Source organism: Ammospiza nelsoni, chromosome 12, assembly GCF_027579445.1.
Source record: "Ammospiza nelsoni isolate bAmmNel1 chromosome 12, bAmmNel1.pri, whole genome shotgun sequence".
Lineage (NCBI taxonomy): Eukaryota > Metazoa > Chordata > Aves > Passeriformes > Passerellidae > Ammospiza > Ammospiza nelsoni.
This window is the reverse complement of record NC_080644.1, coordinates 8,636,992-8,657,385: the sequence shown is the minus strand read 5'-3', so window position 1 is coordinate 8,657,385 and position 20,394 is coordinate 8,636,992. Positions and strand designations below refer to the sequence as shown.

General features: G+C 50.3%; 2 protein-coding genes across 3 annotated transcripts; one reads left to right on the top strand and one right to left on the bottom strand.

Annotated features, from left to right (window-relative positions):
- Window positions 1-2,043: 2,043 nt before the first annotated feature.
- On the bottom strand, window positions 2,044-3,938 carry TP53RK (TP53 regulating kinase). Its single transcript, XM_059480816.1, has 2 exons — window positions 3,542-3,938; window positions 2,044-3,042 (listed from the first exon to the last, which is right to left on the bottom strand). Exons 1-2 carry the CDS (start codon window positions 3,921-3,923, stop codon window positions 2,564-2,566), a joined length of 861 nt encoding a protein of 286 aa, XP_059336799.1. The 5' UTR covers window positions 3,924-3,938; the 3' UTR covers window positions 2,044-2,563.
- A 4,848-nt stretch (window positions 3,939-8,786) lies between these two features.
- On the top strand, window positions 8,787-15,151 carry SLC2A10 (solute carrier family 2 member 10). Of its 2 annotated transcripts, none has more exons than XM_059480844.1 (5): window positions 8,787-8,802; window positions 10,884-12,281; window positions 13,328-13,450; window positions 13,965-14,100; window positions 14,757-15,151. In XM_059480844.1, the coding sequence occupies exons 1-5, from the start codon at window positions 8,799-8,801 to the stop codon at window positions 14,851-14,853; spliced, it is 1,758 nt and encodes a 585-aa protein (XP_059336827.1). In that variant the 5' UTR covers window positions 8,787-8,798; the 3' UTR covers window positions 14,854-15,151. The 2 variants fall into 2 exon arrangements, with proteins under 2 accessions (XP_059336827.1, XP_059336826.1); XM_059480843.1 differs by having other exon boundaries at window positions 14,754-15,151.
- Window positions 15,152-20,394: the final 5,243 nt, after the last annotated feature.

Sequence of the window (20,394 nt, the reverse complement as noted above, 5' to 3'; positions counted from 1 at the left end):
CCCAGAATCACAGAGTGAGTTGGAAGGGAACCCAAGGATCATTGAGTCCAGCTCCTGAGGGGCTGATACAGCTGAGGCTGCAAGATGTGAACACTTTGCATGTCCAGTGTCCTTTTTGCTGGACATAAACCTGCTGAGATTTTTCAACCTTCAAACAGCAACAGTTCAGCATTCTCTATAGCAATCCATCTGACACACCCGGCTGAGCAAGAGGAAATATCAACAAGCCCTAACACAGATGTGCAGAAAGTAACACTTATATAACAAGGAAGGGTTTATCACGCAGTGAAAAAACAAAACATTTTGCTTCTCATGACCAGTAATGTCCTGCTTTGTTTTGCAGCTCCATCTCGGAGCTGATTTCAGCAGAGGCCAGTCCAGCAGTCCCTGCTCGAAGGGCAGTCCCACGCATAGCTCCCCGGGAGGACTGGCCTGACCTCAGGCTGCCGACCCGGCTCGGGGCACCGCGCCGCCCTGAGCACCTCCCGCGGATCGCCTTTGTTTCTGCTCCGCTGTCCCGCAGGGAGAGCCGCATTTCAACAAACACCGTGATAGCTGGAAACACACTTCTTCAAAGGGCTGTGCAAACAGAACTCAATCGTGGCATCACCGGGAGCGGGGACAGCGCTGTTTGTACAGATGGGGGATGGCAGGCAAGGGGGTCAGGCATTCGGGGCTCACACCCCTCCTTCGGGACTCGTGAGCTCAACATCCATCTGCTCCCCACCGTGCCACGACGCTCCAGCAGTCCACGGGATACCCGGGGAGCACCGATCCGAGTGTCGGTGTGCGCTCCGGACTGACCGAAGAGGAGAAGATGCAGCAGCAGGGACTTTTCCGTTCTCTCCTTCGCGCGACACGGGAAGGAGAGCCGAGGAGTGTTCGGGGCACGCAGGCACTGAACAAAACACGGCAGCTTACCCGGGCGTTGCAGGGAACGAGGGTGCCTGGCGCGGTACCAAAGCTGTGGCTGGGCGGTGGAACCCGTGCCCCACACGCCGGGGTCGGGCACTCGCCCAGCGGCTTTTCTGGCAAGAGGTGAAATGCGCGCCGGGCACGGGCAGCCCGCCGCGCCAGGACACTTGCGGGCGCGGGACGCGAACCGGCCACCTGAGGGATCAGGGGCGGCGGCGCTGCGGCGGCGCCACCGCGCGGAGTGAGGCCGGAGCTGCGGAGGCGCGTGGTGGTTCTCGGCGCCGCCTGTTCTGTCCCCTCTGCTCGGCTGCGCTGCTCCAAGGGGGCAGGAAAAGCCCTCAATCCTTCTGCCCTGCCTGCCAGAGCAGCTCCTCACAGCTGCCTTCTCTCCTTCTCTGCCCCCTGATCAGTACGGGACTGGCCCGTGGCTGTGCAGAGGCGAGGGACTGCACTCCCTGTTTTTGAAGAGCAGTTTCAGAGCATAAGGGAGTGCACAAGAGCACAGAGGATCTTCCCAACAGATAAAGACTGCCCAGCACAGCAAATTGCTCAGCAAGAAGTGGGAATGCACAGGAGAACAGAGGATCTTCCCAATGAATACAGATTGCCCAGCACAGCAAATTGCTCAGGAAGAAGTGGGAATGCACAGGAGAACAGAGATTCTTCCTGATGGATAAAGACTGCCCAGCACAGCAAATCGCTCAGCATAAAGCTCACCATTTCTTTCCATCATTACCTGCAGACAATGATGCTCCCACATTCACACCCCAACCTGCTCACAAAGCTGATAATCTCCTAACCCATCCACTGTGGGGTGTGCGAGATTCTCCTCTGGCACACCTTCCGTTCACTCTGTTAGATACAGTAAACCGGAAAAATGAAGTAATAGAGAGAAAACATTACATAAAAAAAGACAATTACCACCTACCTCTGCCAACAGCCTACCTGGACAGGCAACAGCAATACCAGCAATCCCCCTTATAAAGCTCCAAAAGAGGAAATTTACAGCAGGCTTCTTGCTTAAAGTAGAAGTTTCTCAGTAGAAAACTACTCTGGATTAACCAATTTTATATTTCTTTCAGACAGTGCTATTGACTGAGAGTAAAAAAAGACAATTTACTACCAAAAGAAAATAAAAGCAATTTATATTAGTGTATTCCAGCATTGCCCATGTTCCAGAATTCAGTTCTGAAAATTTTCAGGATGTGTTGAGTCGTTTATAACAGATTTAAACCCTTTGTTGTAAAGTCTCCTGAGAAAAACAACACACTTGTTTTTCTCAGTTACTTTTTGTAGATGCTGTTCTGTAGTCTCTGGAGTAAGAACCTCCCACAAATTTATGGTCTACAGGCCAAGATTGCTCTGGATGGTTCTAACCACACACAGACGAGTAGAATGACACTGTGAACTACTTTGTATTAGAAATATTTAACATTTAGGACAGAAGTGACCTCTAATTGTTTCTCTCTTGGCCGTGCCCCAATCTCACAATTACTTCGGTTACTTGATGACACTTAAAACTCTTTCAAGTTTATTTATTTGAAGACACAGTTATCAAAATACTGATCTGTGAAATAAAACCAACTAGAAATATAAATAACGCTCTTTGTAAAACCTACTATTTCTCCATCCCTAACCCCACTCTCTTCTACCCAATCATGGATCTCTTCCTTCCCCTTAGCCGAACCTCATCCAGCTTTTTGATCACAGGACCTGATTTTTTAGACGTGGCTGCGTAGGTCTTTAGCAGAGCTTGGAACATTGCTTCAGTATCCGGATGAGTGCTAATGAAGGCTTTTTCCAGAACATACAAATCAACACCTTTATCCTCTGGAAGGCCTGAAATAAAACTGAGTCCAAAGTCTATCAACACCAGGTCCAGGTTCTCCGTGGGTGGCCTCAGGAGGAGATTGGCAGTTGTGAGGTCCCCGTGGATAATATCCTCATCGTGCATCCTTGCTAACAGCTCACCCATCTTCTCTGCTAACTTATGGAGGCCGCTGGCATCACTTCCACTCTTTTGTACAGAATAAATATGATCCTGAACAGTAATTGAGTCTACAATATCTTCAAGGTAGATGGAGTTGGTGACATAATCCACGAAGTAGACCGCTGGCGCTGGAATCCCTATTTAAAAGAACAAATCAAATGCCAGCAGCTAATTTACATGATTCCCAGCTTTACTTTAACAAAACACAACCAATAAAAGCTTTAAGCAGAAATGCCAGTTGAGATCACCCCCAGCCACTGGTGATTCACCCCTTGGAGTGGCCTGGCCAACACTCAATCCAAGCCATCTGCACAGCCCCGCGGCTTTACAAGGATTTGGCAGCTCAGCCCCTCCTGGGGGAGCCTCCCCGATAAAACGCGCTCTGGGACACACCGAGGGCAAGATGAGCTTCAGGGGCACCCCGAAAGAGCAGAGCGCGTCGCCCCGGCCTCGGAAGGAGCCCCCGCATCCTTCAGGATAGCGCCAAGTGCCTGAGATCTGCTCTGAGCGACCTGAGGATCCGGGGTGCTGGGTGGGGCTCACATTGTAAGTCCGTGTGTCCCGCCCCGGGATGTGTCTGTCTGTCCGTCCGTCCTGCCAAGCAGCCCCGACCCTCCCGCCCGCCCCCGTGCCCACCTGCCCGCCGGCACCGCAGCAGCGAGCGCGCCTCCTGGGCCATGCGGCGCCGGCTGAGGCGCTCCTCCAGCGCGGGGTGTCGGTAGCGCTTCGGGACGCGGAGCTTGGCCACGGCGGCCCGGCCGAGGAAGAGCCCGCGGTACACGTGCGCCTCAGCGCCCTGCTGCACCAGCCGCAGCCCCGGCAGCGCCGGCGGCGTCGGCGGCTCCTCCGCCACCACGGCGTCGCCCGCCCCGCACTCCGCACCGTCCGCGGCGGGGCCTGCGGTCCCCAGCTCGGCCGTGGCGGGGTCTACGGGCCCCACGTCGCCCATGGCGGCAGCGCCCGCGGCCCCCGCCACGACCGAACGCGCACCGCCCGCCTCCATCCGGGCCGCCGCCATCGCTGCGACACACAAAGCGCATGCGCGGGGCGCCTGTTCGGCAGTGTTCGGCAATCTCCGGCCATCCTCGGCAGCGCTCGGTGAGAGGTGACGGAAAGCTACGAAGTGCCGAAGCGCCGCCCGGCTGTACCGCTCGGCCGCCCCCGCTATAACGCGCTTTGTCCCGCTTTCTTCCAGGGGCTGTCGGCGCTGCTCCTTCCAAACCTCCAAACCCCTCCCTGTGCTTCCCGCCGGGAGCCCTGCTGCCCTCTCCTTGCCTCTGGGTAACTGCAGCATGGTGGAACTCCTTCCTGAGCATCCTCGAGCCGGCGCGCCCTCCCGTGGATTTGCCGGTGCAAGAGCGAGACCTGAAGCCGGCCCGCAAGGGAGATGTTGGACGTGTTTCTTCCCGAGGTGGCAAGTGGGAGCTGGTGGTTCCCCCGAGGTTCTCCCAGCATCACTGTGGATCCCCCCTCCAGGGTTCCAGGGATGTGCCATCATCCCTGCGACACCGCAGTCGCAGTGTCACCCCCGCCACTGCAGCATCACCGCGGGGGCTTCACCTCTGGGACATCACTGACTCTTGTTCTTTCATGTGCCAAAAGCCCCTGCTGGAGCCCGTGCAGACGCACTGCAGCTGCCCAGGTGTGGCTGGGAAGGAGAAGGGGCTTGCCCCTAAGGTGCCAGGATCAGCAGCCTGCAGCAGGTCGTGCTGTCACCTCGGGTGCCCACGCTGGGCTCCACCAAAGTTCCTGCCCCAGCTCTGCCATGGGCCACTCATGCCGTGGGTCAGGATCCCCCTTCCTCCAGCAGCCAAGCCCCCCACTGCCATCTTATGAAAAAAATGGATAAACCTCATTATCCTCAAAAACCTCACCAGAGCAGTTCTTTGGGTTTTATGGCACCCTGAAAACCCACTGCCCCACTGGGTGACCTGTGCATGCTGCAAATATGTTCCTCAGAAGATACAGGAGAATTCAGCCCAGCCCATGTCAATATGTTTTCAATTGTTGCTTTTGGAGGTGCCTCAAGTCCATTTTGTCTTTGTTTTCTCACCCACAGCATTTGTTTCCTTTTCAGAACATTTATATTTTATTAACACATTCCACACAGCTTACATGTCATTGCACGGTGGGATCATGCCTGGCAAATATTTATTTTGCTTCAGTGACAACTTTTAAACAACCTTCCCAAGGTTTCAATGATACAGATAATCCATCCTGCAACTCTGCCCACCCGTGGCACCCTCCTGCAGCTGTGGCAGGGCTTGCCCAGGGAATTGGGTGAATTCTCTGTGGCTGGAATTTGCAAATGCCTCAAACACTCAAATAAAGCAGATTTTCCCTGTGTTGTGAACAGATTTTATCAGAGCATCTGTGCACAGATACCCCCATAAACACACATATACAGCCTATAAGTGCACACACATAGCCTTGGGTTCATTATTCTGGCAAACATGATGGTTTTCTCTCATGCTGACTAAAACCTCCTCCAGAGCTTTCAAAATATGAAAGAAAATATTTTTGCTTTATTTTCCCCTTTATTTTATTTATTTAAATTTTATCTTCCCTGTGATTTCACTTATTCTTTTCTCTTTTAAAGAAATAAACAGTTGACATAGCCCTTGGAAACTAACTAGAGCCATTTACAATATTTATGGTATCACCCAGTATTTTTATTGGAATATGGAATCACCCCAGAGAACTGCTCTGACTGGTAAATGGTTTCATTATGTAACTTTGTGCTCCTGGTGACAAGCATTTACAAACTCTCCTTTCACAAACAATGTAATTAAGTTTAAAAATTGCAGCTCAGCAAACAAAGCTAATGGGAGTCAAGACAGGTCTCATGGGCTCGTCCCTGCTGTCCTGCAGATCCCTTGGCATCATGTTCAGCCCTTGAAGCAGCTCTCCCAGCTTATTTAGAGATGGAGCCTGCCATCCTCTGAGCTGGACAGATGGAAAAAGGGATGAGTTTGATTTGTTGAAGGGTGCCATGCTGGAGGCATCCCTAAAATGTACAAGGGAACAATATTTCTGGTGGGATCAGCATTGCCAGGGAACCCCCTGGGTTAGGACGTCCTAACAGAAAACACCTGCAGCCTGGCATCAGGAGGAGAAACCTCTCTGGGATGTAAATGAACGTGCAATAAATGCAGGTTCCTGTGAGCTGGCTCCATCCAGGCCACTTCTGCCAGCTCAGGGACCATCATTTCCATCAAGAACTGAATTGAGTTTGGTCAATTTGGTCCCCTGAGCCCCTTCCTAAGGGTCAACCATAATAGAAGAAAATACTCTTGAGAGTGTGGTGAGGATTCTTTCTCCTGTTGTATTTGTATTTCAATTTGTGATTTTACAGCCTCTTTCAGCTGCTGCAGCTCAGAGGTAGAAGGTAACATTTCCAGCAATCGCAGGCAGGTGGTGGTGCCAAACACAGGCTGCGGTTCCCGAGGCAGAGCTCTCAGGAGCACATTCCTGCGGCTCAGCCCTGGGATGGATGTGTCAGCCCTGGGGATGATGTTTCAGCCCTGGGGATGGATATCTGAGCCCTGGGGAGGAGCTGTGCGCCTGCCAGGCAGGAACGCGCCCCGCAAGCCCGGCAGCCAGCAGCGAGATAAGGATCGAGATAAGGATCGGAGGGGAAAAGGCACTGCCAAGAGACACGGAGGGCAGAGGAGGAGGAGGAGGAAGGCATCTCAGAGGGAAGCAAGGACAGGAACGTGCCTGCAGGCATGAAGCAGTGGTGGATCCAACCCCCCCAGGGCGTTCTCAGGTGGAGCTTATGGACAAAGGTGCTGAGGATAAAAAACCAAAACAAACCCCAAAAAACCACCACCACCACCACCAAGTAACAACAACAACAACAACAACAACAAAACCCAAACAAAACAACAAAAAAACCAAAACAGTTTTTTTTTTATTGAAAGAGTGATAAAGCTCTGGAATGGTCTGCCTGTGGAGGTGGTGGAGTCACCATCCCTGTATGTGTTTAAAAAAAGACTGGATGTGGCACTGGGTGCCATGGTTCAGTTCAGGTGTTGGGGCATGGGTTGGACTTGATGATCTTGAAGGTCTCTTCCAACTTGGTCATTCTGTGAATTCTTTCAGCAGGCCCAGAACACCCACTGGCTACAGAAGGTGTGATAAGAAAGCTGTACTTTAAGGACCCCAAATAAAGATGATTTTTTTCCCCCCCAAATTATCCCTGCTGCACATCATAGCACATTTTCACCCTTTTCTCCTGAGGGCAATAACCCACAGCCTCCACAGTGTCCATGTGCATCTGCATTTCTGTACACACTGATGTCATCTTTTTGTCCTCCTTTGGTAAACACACCATAAAGCTCCTCCTGTGCTCACCAAGACCTCACTTTCTTGTTCTCAGTGCTAATAATATTTCTTGTCCTGCCAGAGACCAAGAAGCCTCCAGAAAATGTTCAGGTGGCAGAAAAATAAATGCTGAGTGGCCATAGAGAAAAATATAATTTATTTTCTCACACTGAAATAATCTCAGAAGGAAGGAATTGTTCAGGCAAATTGGAGATCATGTAGCCAAGAGTGAGTTTGCCCTGAGGCTGATGAGGACTCCAGGTTCTCTCTGGCTTTTTGCCTGGCACGGTGGGGAATAATGAATGAGAGACATCTCGTCCAGTTCCTAACACAGCTCACCCAAAGTGCCTTGGCTTGAGCTCTGGGGGCCAGAGATCATGGGCAAGATCACTGCATGCCCTGCATCCCCAAATGTGGAACATTAGCCCAGACACAAACATATAGTGTTTGCTGTCTGCCATGAACTGGTTCAGCTTTCAAGTGGCCACCCTGTTCTTAGCAGGTTTCTGTGACTTTCCAGCCAAGCTATCTAAAAACATGAATAAACTGTCAATCGCTTGTGCACTTTCTGGAGGCTTCCTTGTCTAGAGAGAGCTGCACAAGAGCAGCTCTGCTGGCAGTGAGGAGATTTCTGTTCCTCCAGTGAGACAGGCTGGGGACAGAGCTGACATTCCAGCCACCAGAGCCACATCCTCATTTCTGGACTGTGAAAAATGCGTATTTTATGATTGGCTTTTTGCAAATATTAAAATGAATATTATATGTGTTGTGTTAGAAAGTAATGCTGTATTAAATCTCTTAAGTAGCGTGTTAAATACAGTTTTAGGTTATAACAAAATGTTAAAATAGAAACTATGCTATGTAGGATTTTTTTTTTTTTTAAAGAAAGGACTTGCACTGAGATAGCAGTCACAGGATATCTGAATCTTTCAGAGAAAGAGAATTTATTGCTCCATTATCAGGAGGAATTAATTTCTTCCCACCTCTCTGGGGCAGGATTATGAGGAAGAAGCTGACACTGACCAGACAGAATCCTGTGTTTGAATGGAATTTATGCATCATGTATGAGGTGTATGAATATGCAACAGGCTGTTGCTTTTAAGGGTTAATCCTCTGTTAACCTGGTCCTTTTTCAGACTTATGCTGCCCAGAAAAAGGTACCCGGACATCTGTAACTCTTTGTTTCTATTGTCTCATATTGCCCTAATCCAAATTGTCCACATTATTAATACTCTAACTGTATTACTATTTTTATAACCATTTTGTTACTATTGAACTTTTGAAACTTTAAAAACAAGCGATCGGCGTTTTTCACAAGGATCTAATCCCCGCGCACCTCCGTGTCCCGGCCACCCCTCCGGCCTCTCCCATCCCCGGGGACCCGGCCCCGCAACCGGCTCCGCTCCGGGGCGGTGCAGCGCCCCCGGGCCGGGACCCCCGCCCCCGAGAGGGGCGGGCAGGGCGCCTACAAGCCCCAGGCTGCCCGGCCGGGGGCAGGGCACAGCGACGTGGCTGCGGCCGCTCCGGCCCCGCTCCGCCCCGCGGCGCTCCGGGGCTCGGCCCCGCCATGGGTGAGTGCGGTGCGGGACGGGACGGGACGGGGGGCGGCCGGGGAGGGACGGGAACGCGCTGCCCCGGGGAGACATTTCCAAAAAAAAAAAAAGTTTTCAACTTTTCCTAAAGGCTTGGGTGCATCCCCCGCCCCTTCCTTTCTTTCCGTGCTGTTTTTAGCGGTCCCGGCAGCGCGTACAGCGAGCGTCGGAGCCAAGGAATTTCCTGTGGTTCGTTCCCGGGGCTGTCCCGGGAGGGAGCGGGTTCGGGAGCATGGAGGGAGCTGGGTTTGCTGTGCCGTGCCGATTGTTGGCCTCAGCATTGGTGTGAGCAGAGCCCGGGTCAGCCCCGTGCCGGCCCAGCCCCAGCCTGGCCGGACAGCCGGTCACTGCCCTGTCCTGCAGCACGGTCCTCCCACCGCTTTGCTGTAGGGAGAAAATCGCCTGGCACAGCTCCTTGCTCCTCCAAACCTCGTGTGGAGATCGTGAGAGTCCTCAAATTCCCCAGCTATATCAGAATAGACGATACACTAACTGGATTTCAGTCAAAGTTCATAAGCCCCGAGTGCTTATTGAGTTAACAAGACATGCAGCAGAAGTTGATGAAATCAGCCATGGGACTGTCTGTGCCTAATAGAATTTGTGGCCTGAAGCTAATGGAATGGCCACTTGTGCCTTGTGTTCTCAGCAGATATTTTTTCTAATTGTCTGCATAACATGGACAAGGAGTGCTAAAAGCAGCTCAGATGGTCACACAGAGCATGGTGGGAAGGACTGGGATAGCTGGGATGGCATAAGTAGCACAAATGAGGGTTGGAGAATAAATAAAAATAATTGTATTTATATACAGCCGTCACTGAGAAATAGCCTTTATTGATAATGGTAATTAAAGGCCAAGCAGAGACACTTCCCATTAAACACAGCTTGTGACAGGAAAAAAGTCCTTCAGCAGGGTGAGAAAAGTTTCCACAGTCTGGTGGTTGTGCCCACATTTTTTCCATGTACAGCCTACCAAAAGTGTGAGTATTTCTAATTAAATTAAAGAATGCAGATAGCATTTCATGCTGCAATACAGCACAAACCGCAAAACTAATCCACTTCACGTATGCTTCAAAAGTGTGATTGAAAGTGAGGTCAGTGTCACTTCTGTCCCCAGAGGTCCCCACATCAGCTCTTGCCCCAGTGCAATCCCTGCTGGTGGAACATGGCTCATGGTTCATACATGGTCACCCCCTCATCCCCTCCCCATGGTGAGAAGCATGTGCAGCACCTTGGTTTTATAGGGTTGTTTGGGGTGGGTTAGTTTGAGTTGCTTTTGTTTCTGTTTTTGTCTTATTTTAGCTAAATTTGCATATTTGGGAAACTGGCACACTCAGCCCTCTGGGAAGGGCAAGGTCACAGAGTCACTTCTTGTGTTTGAGGGTGGCGACAGTAAACTTTTCAGCTCACAGTGATGTTTGTCCTGTGGGCCTGGACCAGCCTGAAGAGACTGCAATTGATTTGGAGATCCTGGGAGCTGTGGGCTGTGGAAGGAGAAATGAAGAAATCAGGGCCACCCCACAGAAGGTACAAGATTAACTAAAGGAGGAAATAGAGGAAAAATAAACTTTTGAGCAGGGCTTTTAACCACACAATATGAAGTAAGAATGCAAAACCTGCAGGGAGAGCTGGTCATACCATATGCACTGAAATGTGAAAATGATAATGCAGAACCAGAAAGCAGAAGCTGCATTTCCTGCCCAGAACACAATTTGTAGTTACAATCAAGAGATACCACAGAGGATCCTACTGTACAACTCCAGGCATTGCAAATCACTGTCCTGCACTTAAAAACAAGTCTTAACTCTGTTTAAAAGTCCTCATTTCAAAGTTCTGCACCCCAAATGAGTACCCCTGCAGTTAGTGGAAGTCTGATGGGTTGTGTGACTGTCTGCAAGTGCATCTATACATGTGACTTAGTGACCTGTGGGGGAATTCCACATCATGACTTTGTTGATGGAAAACTGTGGTTGTCCTGGGAGAGTTCTTCCAGCCTGTGCATGCTGACAGCTTGTTTTATAGCATCAGAAAACTGAACCTAGCACTGCTTGCTTGTTTTCCAGGTCGTGCACTGCTGGTCCTGCTCTTGTCCGGAACAGTGTCTCTCCTGGGTGGGCTGATATTTGGATACGAGCTGGGGATAATCTCTGGAGCACTGCTGCAGCTGCAGGCAGACTTTCAGCTCAGCTGCTTCCAGCAAGAGGTTCTGGTGAGCGCCGTCCTCATCGGAGCCCTCCTCGCCTCCCTGGCCGGGGGCATCCTCATTGACCGCCATGGCCGCAGGAGAGCAATCCTGGTCAGCAACCTGGTGCTGCTGGTGGGCAGCCTCATCCTCACCCTGGCCAGGTCACTCACCGTGCTGGTCATTGGGAGAGTGACTGTGGGCTTTGCCATCTCTGTCTCATCCATGGCCTGCTGCATCTACGTCTCAGAAATGGTGGCTGCTCACCAGCGAGGCCTGCTGGTGTCTCTCTATGAGGCAGGAATCACCGTGGGCATCCTGCTGTCCTATGCACTGAATTATGTCTTTGCAGATGTGGATGAGGGGTGGAGGTACATGTTTGGGCTGGCCATTGCCCCAGCAGCCATGCAGTTCCTCAGCATCCTCTTTCTCCCAGTGAACCCAATTAAATTAAGCTCATGGGACTCAGACTGCCAGAAGGGCCTCATCCCATTGCAGGACACAGAGGGCAGAGCAGCAGCCAAGCGGGACCCCTATCAGGAGAAGCAGTACTCATTTCTTGATCTTTTTAGGACCAGAGATAACATGAGGAGGAGAACTCTGGTGGGCCTGGGGCTGGTGTTGTTCCAGCAGTTCACTGGGCAGCCCAATGTGCTGGGCTACGCCTCCAAAATCTTCCACTCGGTGGGGTTCCAGAGCAACTCCTCAGCCATCCTGGCCTCTGTTGGGCTGGGAGCCATCAAGGTGGTGGCCACGCTGGTGGCCATGGCCTTGGCAGACAGGGCAGGCAGGAGGGTGCTGCTCATGGCAGGCTGTGTGGTGATGGCCATGTCTGTCACCACCCTGGGCCTCACCAGCCGCATGGCTCCTCTGGCCATGGCCAGGGACTGCAGGGCAGCCATGGGCCCCAATGCATCCCAGAGCCTCAGCCAGCACCCCCTGACCCCACCTGTGCTCCCCCAGGCTGCTGTGTCACCTGTCCCAGCTGTGTCACCCATCCCACCAGCGTCAGGTGCTGCCAGAAGCCAGGCAGGCCCTGGTTTTGCTGCCACAAGGAGCCTCACAGAAGTTTTTGCCCGCACCCAAAGCAAAGAGGTTATTTCTGATCCTTCCCTCACTCAGAAAAGGGACTTGGCAGGTCAGTCCAGGAAAGGAGCACTGGAAAGCACCAGCCCTCCCCTCAGTGCTGCTCCCTGGGAACAACATACGGCCTTAAATTGGATTACACTGCTGAGCATGATGGCTTTTGTGAGTGCCTTCTCAATTGGATTTGGGCCAAGTAAGTGTGGTGTTTATCCCTGCATTAACCCAGAGAATGAAACTAGGGCTGGTCTGCAAGCTGCCTGCCTGAACCATTCCTTGTGTATCTGCTGTGCTGAGCAGCTCACTGTCTGGGAACTGGAAATATGTCCCCTCCTGTCCCCTCAATCATTTTCTAGCACTGCAGCTCTGTCAGCTACTGCACTGGAGTAACTTTCTCTTCCATGCTATTCACTACCCTTGTAAAGCTGTTTTTTTCTCTGAAGTTCAGTGGAAAATCAGAGCATCCTACAAACCCTACAAGCACTACATAAAGTCCCTGTCATCCTGGTGAGGAGGAAAATACAGGGCTGAGGACAGAGGGACTGAAGGGCTTCTGCTGTGTGATTATGAGAGTCAGTGCAGAACTGGAAGTTGAACCTCTTTTGAAGTTTCTCAATATCAATTGGGGTTCTTTTATTCCATTTATTATTAGTTTTTTTTCATCAGATGAGATTAAAGATTAGTTCTTGCTTCCATGTAAGTTCTACTATTTTCTGGCATTTAATTGCCTTGATGTGAGAAAACAGCATTTAACTCAAGAAAAGAATGTTAGGTGAGCAAGTCTCATGGGTTTGATAGCCACCCTGCAAATTATTTCAAGCAAAATAACCCCAGGATGAGAGAGACTTAAAGATATGTATTGCTTTAACTCTGATTTTAGCCCAAATGCAATGTTGTCTGCCTAATTCCACCCTTTTCTCATTTCTTTATAAAGAGCATGACCTGACAGCAGGCCTGTCAGGTCTCTTCATCTCCTGTGCATGGAATGACCAGCTACCCTGCTTTCTCCTTTACTCCCTGGGCCTGTTTATTGCTATTTCATTCCTGCATGAAGCATTGAGCCCAGGAGGTTTGAAGGGTTCTGCTGTGATCAGCCTCTGAGATCGATGAATGTTTGACACCAGCAGCAGTGGGTGCTGGGTGAAGCCAGAGTTTAAACCCCCTGCTGGAATCCCCCTTGCCCATTTCCCAAACAAATTGCTTAACTCCACGCTGTCTTTGTGATCTCTCTGATCTGTGCAGTGACCTGGCTGGTCCTGAGTGAGATTTACCCTGCTGGGATAAGAGGAAGAGCCTTTGCCTTCTGTAACAGCTTTAACTGGGCTGCTAATTTACTGATCAGCCTCTCCTTCCTGGACCTTGTTGGTAAGTAGCCCCTTCCCTCTGGTTAGGGAAGGCCACCATAAGCCATTTGGAGATTTAAGTGGCATTTTGATCCGTGAGGACTTGAGGCTGGAATAGGTGTGACCCTTTGCTACTGAGAGCAGGAAAGCCAGGCACCAGCAGCTCTGCTCAGAGCCTCTCATTTATAAAAATCACCAGTTGCCCACTGGGCTGCACTGTAGCACCACAGTTTGAAGAAACACAGAGCCTGCAGCTTCCACACAAGCAGCTTTACAGCCCTGCTCAGCAGGCACTGCTGGTCCTGGCCCTCAGCTGCCCTCTTCCCCCTGCTGCTGGCAAAGCCTGGCATGTACCAACCTTTCCCTTTGCCAATTCTCAGTCCAAACCTTGTAGATAAGGAGTTCCTCAACCCTCTTGAAATCTTCACAAAATAAGGTGCCCCTGTCAGGCACCAGTAACCACCTCACAGTAAGCAACCAGTTTCCTTTGTACCCCACAATGTGACTCCTACACTCACACACCTGAATCTCTGCAGATGCCATTGGATTCTCTTGGATGTTTCTCCTCTATGGGCTGATGGGAGTGATGGCTGTTGTGTTCATTTACCTTTTTGTGCCTGAAACAAAAGGACAGTCCCTGGAGGAGATAGAGCAGCAGCTCTCCAGGAAAAGGTAGGTGTGCTGCTGTCCCAGCAGGAGTGCTGCCTTTGGGGGCTGCCCACTGCCAGCCCCTGGCCTCTGTGGCATTGCTACTGAGGAAATAGAAAATGTCACATTTGTGGCAGGGCTGTGGGACAGGATGGGAGAGCTGCAGTGCCTTCATCAGCAGCTCACTGCCCTGAGCCTTGCAGGAAGCTGCAGGACCTTCATCAGCAAGTCACTGCCCTGTGCTGCTGGAGGGCAGTAGTGACACTCAGGAAAAATGAGTTAAAAACCAGGACTCATGGTTGAGGAGACCAGGACCCCAACATGGGACAGGAAGGTCAGGTCTGGGAGGAGGCAGGAGGGGAGGATAGTCCTGTCCTTTCACTTTAAAATAATTCCAGCTGATCCTTCTCCTCTATGGCGGAGACATCTCCTGGAACATGGGCTCCCACCTGATAATTTTCACACAACGTTTGTAATGGACTAGGGAAGATCAAGATGTGGTTTTGCCATCCTGGTTGTGATGGAGGTGGCAGGGCAGGCACTGCTGGAGCAGGGGAGATGGTGCTGATGCCAAGGGGAGGGAGCACACAGCCCTGGGGCAGGAGGGGTGGCTGCTCTCAGCCCCTGCCCAGCTCCTGCTGCTGCAGCTGCTGCTCCTGACCTTCATCACTGCCCAGCAGGGTGTGGGAAGCAAATGTGTTTAAGCAGAGACGTGGAAGAGGAGCCAGCTGCACACACGCACTGTACCAGAGAGTGGAGCACTCCAGCAGCGCATGAAACCAGCCCACAGCATCGAGTGTGAGGAGCTGCACCAGCAGAGGAGCAGGCTGGGCCACCAGGACACTTCTCTGGGCCTTGAACTGGTGACTCTGGTCAGTGACAATTCTCCCTGCAGTGCCCTGGATCTGGGAACACACCAACAGCATGTCCTTTGGGTCCTTGGAGAACCTCTGTTCCCAGGCGGGGAATACATCCTTCCTTTGATATATTTTAATTTTTAATAATTTGTGTCTCCTAGCATTTAAGAGATTCATGTTTTTATACACAGCAATTAAAGCACGGCTTTTGCTGACAATTTCTCCATCTCTGAGGCTCCTTTGTGAGCAGGGTGTGTTATTTTCCAGGTCTCTGGAACCCCGGGATGGGGCTGGGAGGGCTTCCCGCACTGCCCCGGCCCTGCCGCCAGTGGGCAGCCGGCACCACCCGCTCGGTCAGACCCGCAATGCCCAAAATCAGAGCCCCACACCCCCGGAGCCCCTTCCCTGCCTCCCCGGGGCCTGGCGGGGCCGGGCAGGAGGGATTTGCCAGCGGGAATTGGGGGTGCTCTGCCTGGAGGTGAGCAGGGGACAAGGCAGAGATGAGGATGCTGGGGTGTCACAGGGACCTGGGGCAGAACAGAGGATGGGAATGCTGGGGTGTCATGGAGGGACAAGGCAGGCAGAGGATGGGGATGTTGGGGTGTCAGGGGATCAGGGGCAGGGCAGAGATGGGGATGTTGGGGTGTCAGGGGATCAGGGGCAGGGCAGAGATGGGGATGTTGGGGTGTCCGGGCGACTCTCAGGGCCTTTCTGGGTCTCTGCAACCCCGAGATTGTTAAAAGTTTCTTTTCCCAGCCCGGTGCTTGAAGAATGAGTTGGAGTTCTTAATTTCTCGGTCTCAAGGTTGTTTATTGTATCTTATCCATAAAAAATTTTCTCCTGTCCTGCCGAGGTCCATCCAGCAGGGCAGTTCCAGGCACTCTGCCTGCCCCCTGGCAGTGTTATGTCTTTATACTAAAAACTACATGTACAATGTTTACAATTACTTCCCAATACCTATCACCTATGTTAGACAGTGAGCTTCTGCTCTAAACCAATCTAAAAGTGCCACCATCACAGCAGAAGATGGAGGCCAAGAAGAAGAAGGAGAAAGGCTGGACACGCCCAGATCCCTTCATCTTGCCTCCTGAACCCCCATACCAAAACCCCTAAAATCTACTCTTCCACCCTGTGATAACTTCACTAATATTTTACTTATACTGTTGTGGCTTGCAGATCTTCATACAAGGTTGGTAATTTGCCCCACAGGTCATAATCAAACCCACAGGTGTTCTGGGCTCTGTGCCAGGGTCTCTGAGTCCCCTGGCAGGGGTCCTGGCCATCCTGGACAGCCAGAGGGATGTCCCGAGTTCCCACATTGGACCAGGGGCAGGGCTGAGGATGGGGATGCTGAGGTGTCACAGGGACAGAGGCAGCAGGCAGGGCTGGCTGTGCTGAGAGAACACCCAAATTAGCTCTGGGGACAGCAGACAGGGCTGAGGACAGTGCCAGGTGCTGGGGTGATGGTACAGAAAGCTGTGAGACAGCTCCTGGTAAGGGGGCTCAGTGAGGCCAGGGTAAATACAAAATGAGATTGGAGAAGTTAGTCAGCTCAGTGATCCATCAGGAAGGAATAAAAAGGGGGTTTGGGTACAATAAAGGGTCTCCAGGACCAAGCAGTGCAGGGAGGGCTGCTGCTGTGGGTTTGGTGGGGAGAGGTGCACAGGACCTGCTTCACAAGGTGTTTGTGGCAGAGCTGGTCTCTGCTAGTGACCACAAAACAACCTTTAATGCTGTAGTGGGAGAGTGCACACCAAATAAATCCAGCCTGGGGCTCTACAATTTCAAGAAAGGGAGCTATGAAAAAAGAAGGTGATTAGTCAATAACAACAAACCAAAAAAGGAGCAGGCAGAAAGCAAGGAGCCTGCAAGCAGTCTGGAGGTGATTAAAAAATGCTCTGTTAAAGCCTAAGCAAAACATGTGCCACAACTCAAAAAAGAACTAAGAGGTCCTAAAAATCACCCTGCCTGACTCACTGCTAAGGTTAAGGAGGTATCACAGGGAGAAGGTCAGTGTTTGAAAAGTGAAAAGGTTTCCCACAGGAAGAGAAAAGGAAAAGCCATAAAACATGGCAAGTAAAGAGCAGACAGAAAAGACAGCTAAAAAAGAGCATGAAGATTTTGCAAAGATCTTGCAAGTGTCTTCTAAAAATCTTTATTTAACTATATCAAAAGGAAGAAACTGGCTGGGGAGCCATTGCTCAATACAAAGATGCACCAGGGTGCCAGGGAGGATGAGACATGATGAGACAGCTTGGCACAACTGAGTGTTGTTATGCACTGCTGCAGGAATTTGGAAGAACCTCATAGCCAGTAAATTAGAGGCACTGGATCAGTGTGACTTCCCAAATAGCTGCAGTACCAGAGGGGTGGCAGGTTCTAGTGCAGCTCTCAGGTGCAAACCAGGCTCTGGAAGGGGACCTGGGAGCTGCAGGGGTCAGTGTCACCTCTGTCCCTGGGTCTGCACCAGCAGCAAGCACATGGGCAGCTGGGACAGAGCCAGCACACAGGGATGCCAAAGAGGGAAAGCTTCCCTTGCCAGCATACTGGGACTTTAGGAATATATCAATTATTCACGTGAATAGGGAGGACCCAATAGACAGAACAGATGAAAGATTTTGTCAAAATTATTTTTAAAAACCATTTACATTGCCATGGGATTGAAACAGTGCTTCTTTTATGTATTGAAACCTCTTTAAGGATATTCCTGTCTTGTAGGTAGTAAAGTGCAAGCTTTAACAGACAGTTTTTGAAGATAAATGAGATTCAGCAATCAGACTGCCCAAGAATCTCTGTTGGGTCTGGTTTTATTCAGCATCTTCAGTGTTGGCAAGGGAATGGACAGCAAAATCTCCATGTTTGTGGATGATACTAAACTCTTTTAGGAATGAACACATTTTGCCATTGAGAAAAGTATCTGTAAAACTCTTAGAAATGGGAATGAGTGGCAAAAAGGGCAGCTGGGTTGGGTGTGCTGGGGAATGCTGCAGGCTGGTGCCAGAGGCCCCTGAAGGCTGGCTGGGGTCAGCATGGGTGGCAGGAGGGCTTGCCTGGGTGAGTTGGCTCCCTCCATCATCATCTAACTGGACAAATGTGTCCCCACTCCAAATTTTGACCCATTAACATAGCAACAGGCTGTTTCTCTTCTTCCCTCCCCTGAGGCTGAGACCTCATAAGACCAGAGGATACAGAAATGCTTGAGGCAGTGATAAATCTTCTTTAGTGGGCTTTTATTTCCTTTTCTTTCACAATATTTTCTTTAGTTTCCTAGCCAAATTTTTTCTAAGGAAAGATTTCTGACTTCCTTTGAGCCACAGCTCAACATCTGTCCACATCGGGGGCTGAAGTAATACACTGTTAAGGGGTTTTGATGTCAAGCCCAAAGCCCCACCAGGGATTTCTGCAGCTCTCCCCTTTCCTCCCTCCTCCTCTTCAAACAGCCTTTCATTTGCTCTCACTAAGTGTGCTGTCATGCCTTTCTTTTTGCCCCGGTTGTGCAGACAGCCTTGCAGGCAGGCAGGTTTGGGTGAGGGATGCTGTGAGCGGCGCGAGGGGCGGGCGGTGCTGAAATGGTCCAGGCGCGCATCCAGCCCGGCTCGGATCGGCCCCTGCCTGCCCCCGAGGTGCTGCTGGATAATCAGGGCACTCGCAGAGCCCCGCCAGGCCCAGCCCACACACACACACCGCCTGCTGCTCAGGGGGGGCAGGGAAAGATCAGCGGAGCATCCCTTGGAGAGATGGAGAGGAAAGGATGCAGGAGGATTCGGGCTGGGCGCAGGGATGTGTCACTCCTGTGCCGAGAGTGACACAGGAACAGGCGGGAGGCAGGATTGGAGAAAGAGCAAAAAAAAAGGTTTTATTCAAGAGAACCAGGCAGTTTTTATAATGACACAGGAACAGGCAAGAGGCAGTATTGTAGAAAGAGCATAAAAAGGCTTTATTAAAGAAAACTGTGCAGTTTTTATAGTAATACGATAGATTCTATTTGATTGGCTGTGAAAAATGCCAATCACTTGTTTTTAAAATTTTAAAAGTTTAATAGTGATAAAATGGTTATAAAAATAGTAATACAATTAGAGTAATAATAATGTGGACAATTTGAATCAGGACAATATGAGACAATAGAAACAAAGAGTTACAGGTGTTTGGGTACCTTTTTCTGGGCAGCATAAGCCTGAAAAAGGACCCACGTTAACAGAGGATTAACCCTTGAAAACAGTAACTTGTTGCATATTCATACACCTCATACATGATGCATAAATTCCATTCAAACACAGGATTCAGTCTGGACTTCTTCCTCATAATCCTGACGGTGTCATCTCGCCCGAGTGAGGTGGGACAAGTTCATTTCTCCTGATAATGGAGCAATAAATTCTCTTTCTCTGAAAGATTCAGGTGTCCTGTGGCTGCTACCTCAGTGCGAGTCCTTTCTTTAGAAAAAAAGTATCCCACATCGCATAGTTTCTATTTTAACATTCTGTTATAACCTAAAACTATATTTAACACACTACTTAAGAGAATTAATACAGCATTACTTTCTAACACAACACATATCATATTAATTTTAATATTTGCGAAAAGCCAATCATAAAACACTAATTTTTCACTTTGGCTAATTAACAAAAACACCTTTCTCACACACCGTCCTTGAGAAGAACCGAAAGAAGAAGCAGAAAAACACCACCTGCAGATTGTTTATACTTAACAAGTTATCACATCCTTACAATTCCCTAAAAATTCTCACAAGCTGCTGTGAGAAACTCTTGCTGTTTCTCTTTGTCTGTCCCATGGCATCCACAGGGATGCTGCAGAGCCTGGTGGCCCAGGGAAGGTGGCTGTCAGGCCACCAGATCTTTAAAAAGCACCAACAAGCCACCCTCCACTCTTACATGTGCCATATTGAAAATCTGAGTGATGTGAAAAATAAGTACAAACTTTGGCAGGCCCAGACTGACATTAGGAATTGTCGCTGTAGGACATGAAATAAAATGACATACACACTGGAACCTCCAAGGAAAAAGAAGGGAAGTTTATGTTTTGACTCTAACATTTATAGACTTTCAAAAGTGAAAATGGATTGGAGGATGAAAGTGCCACCTCTCCAATGACACTGGACAAAACAACAGTCCATCAAATTTCTCCTCCTCCAGAGAAGAATGTAAAACAATAATTATTTACATTAAAATGCGTGAGAAAGTTTGTTACAAGAATGTAAATATTAGCAGGCTTAGAAGAACTTAGAAGAACAGGGAGACAAGGAACCAGCCTGTCAAGGGTGATGTGAAGTGTCAGTGGCAGCCTGTACCATCCCTGAGCCCGCAGTGTCCAGCTGTGTAACGTGATCCAGATGACAGGCTGAAAGCAGAGCAAGGTGTGAGTCCCCGCTGCAAATATTCCCACAACTCAGCAGAGAAATGTGGGATGTGAGTCCACATCCCTTTAGTGCATGTGAAGGCAGCAG

Excerpts from the sequence above, each read along its gene's own strand:
- SLC2A10 (XM_059480843.1), top strand. Across the intron at positions 12,282-13,327 it reads CTCAATTGGATTTGGGCCAA|TGACCTGGCTGGTCCTGAGT; the intron begins GTAAGTGTGGTG and ends TGATCTGTGCAG. Across the intron at positions 13,451-13,964 it reads CTCCTTCCTGGACCTTGTTG|ATGCCATTGGATTCTCTTGG; the intron begins GTAAGTAGCCCC and ends GAATCTCTGCAG.
- TP53RK (XM_059480816.1), bottom strand. The coding sequence starts at position 3,923 with ATGGCGGCGGCCCGGATGGAGGCGGGCGGTGCGCGTTCGGTCGTGGCG. Across the intron at positions 3,043-3,541 it reads GCTGCGGTGCCGGCGGGCAG|GGATTCCAGCGCCAGCGGTC; the intron begins GTGGGCACGGGG and ends TCTTTTAAATAG.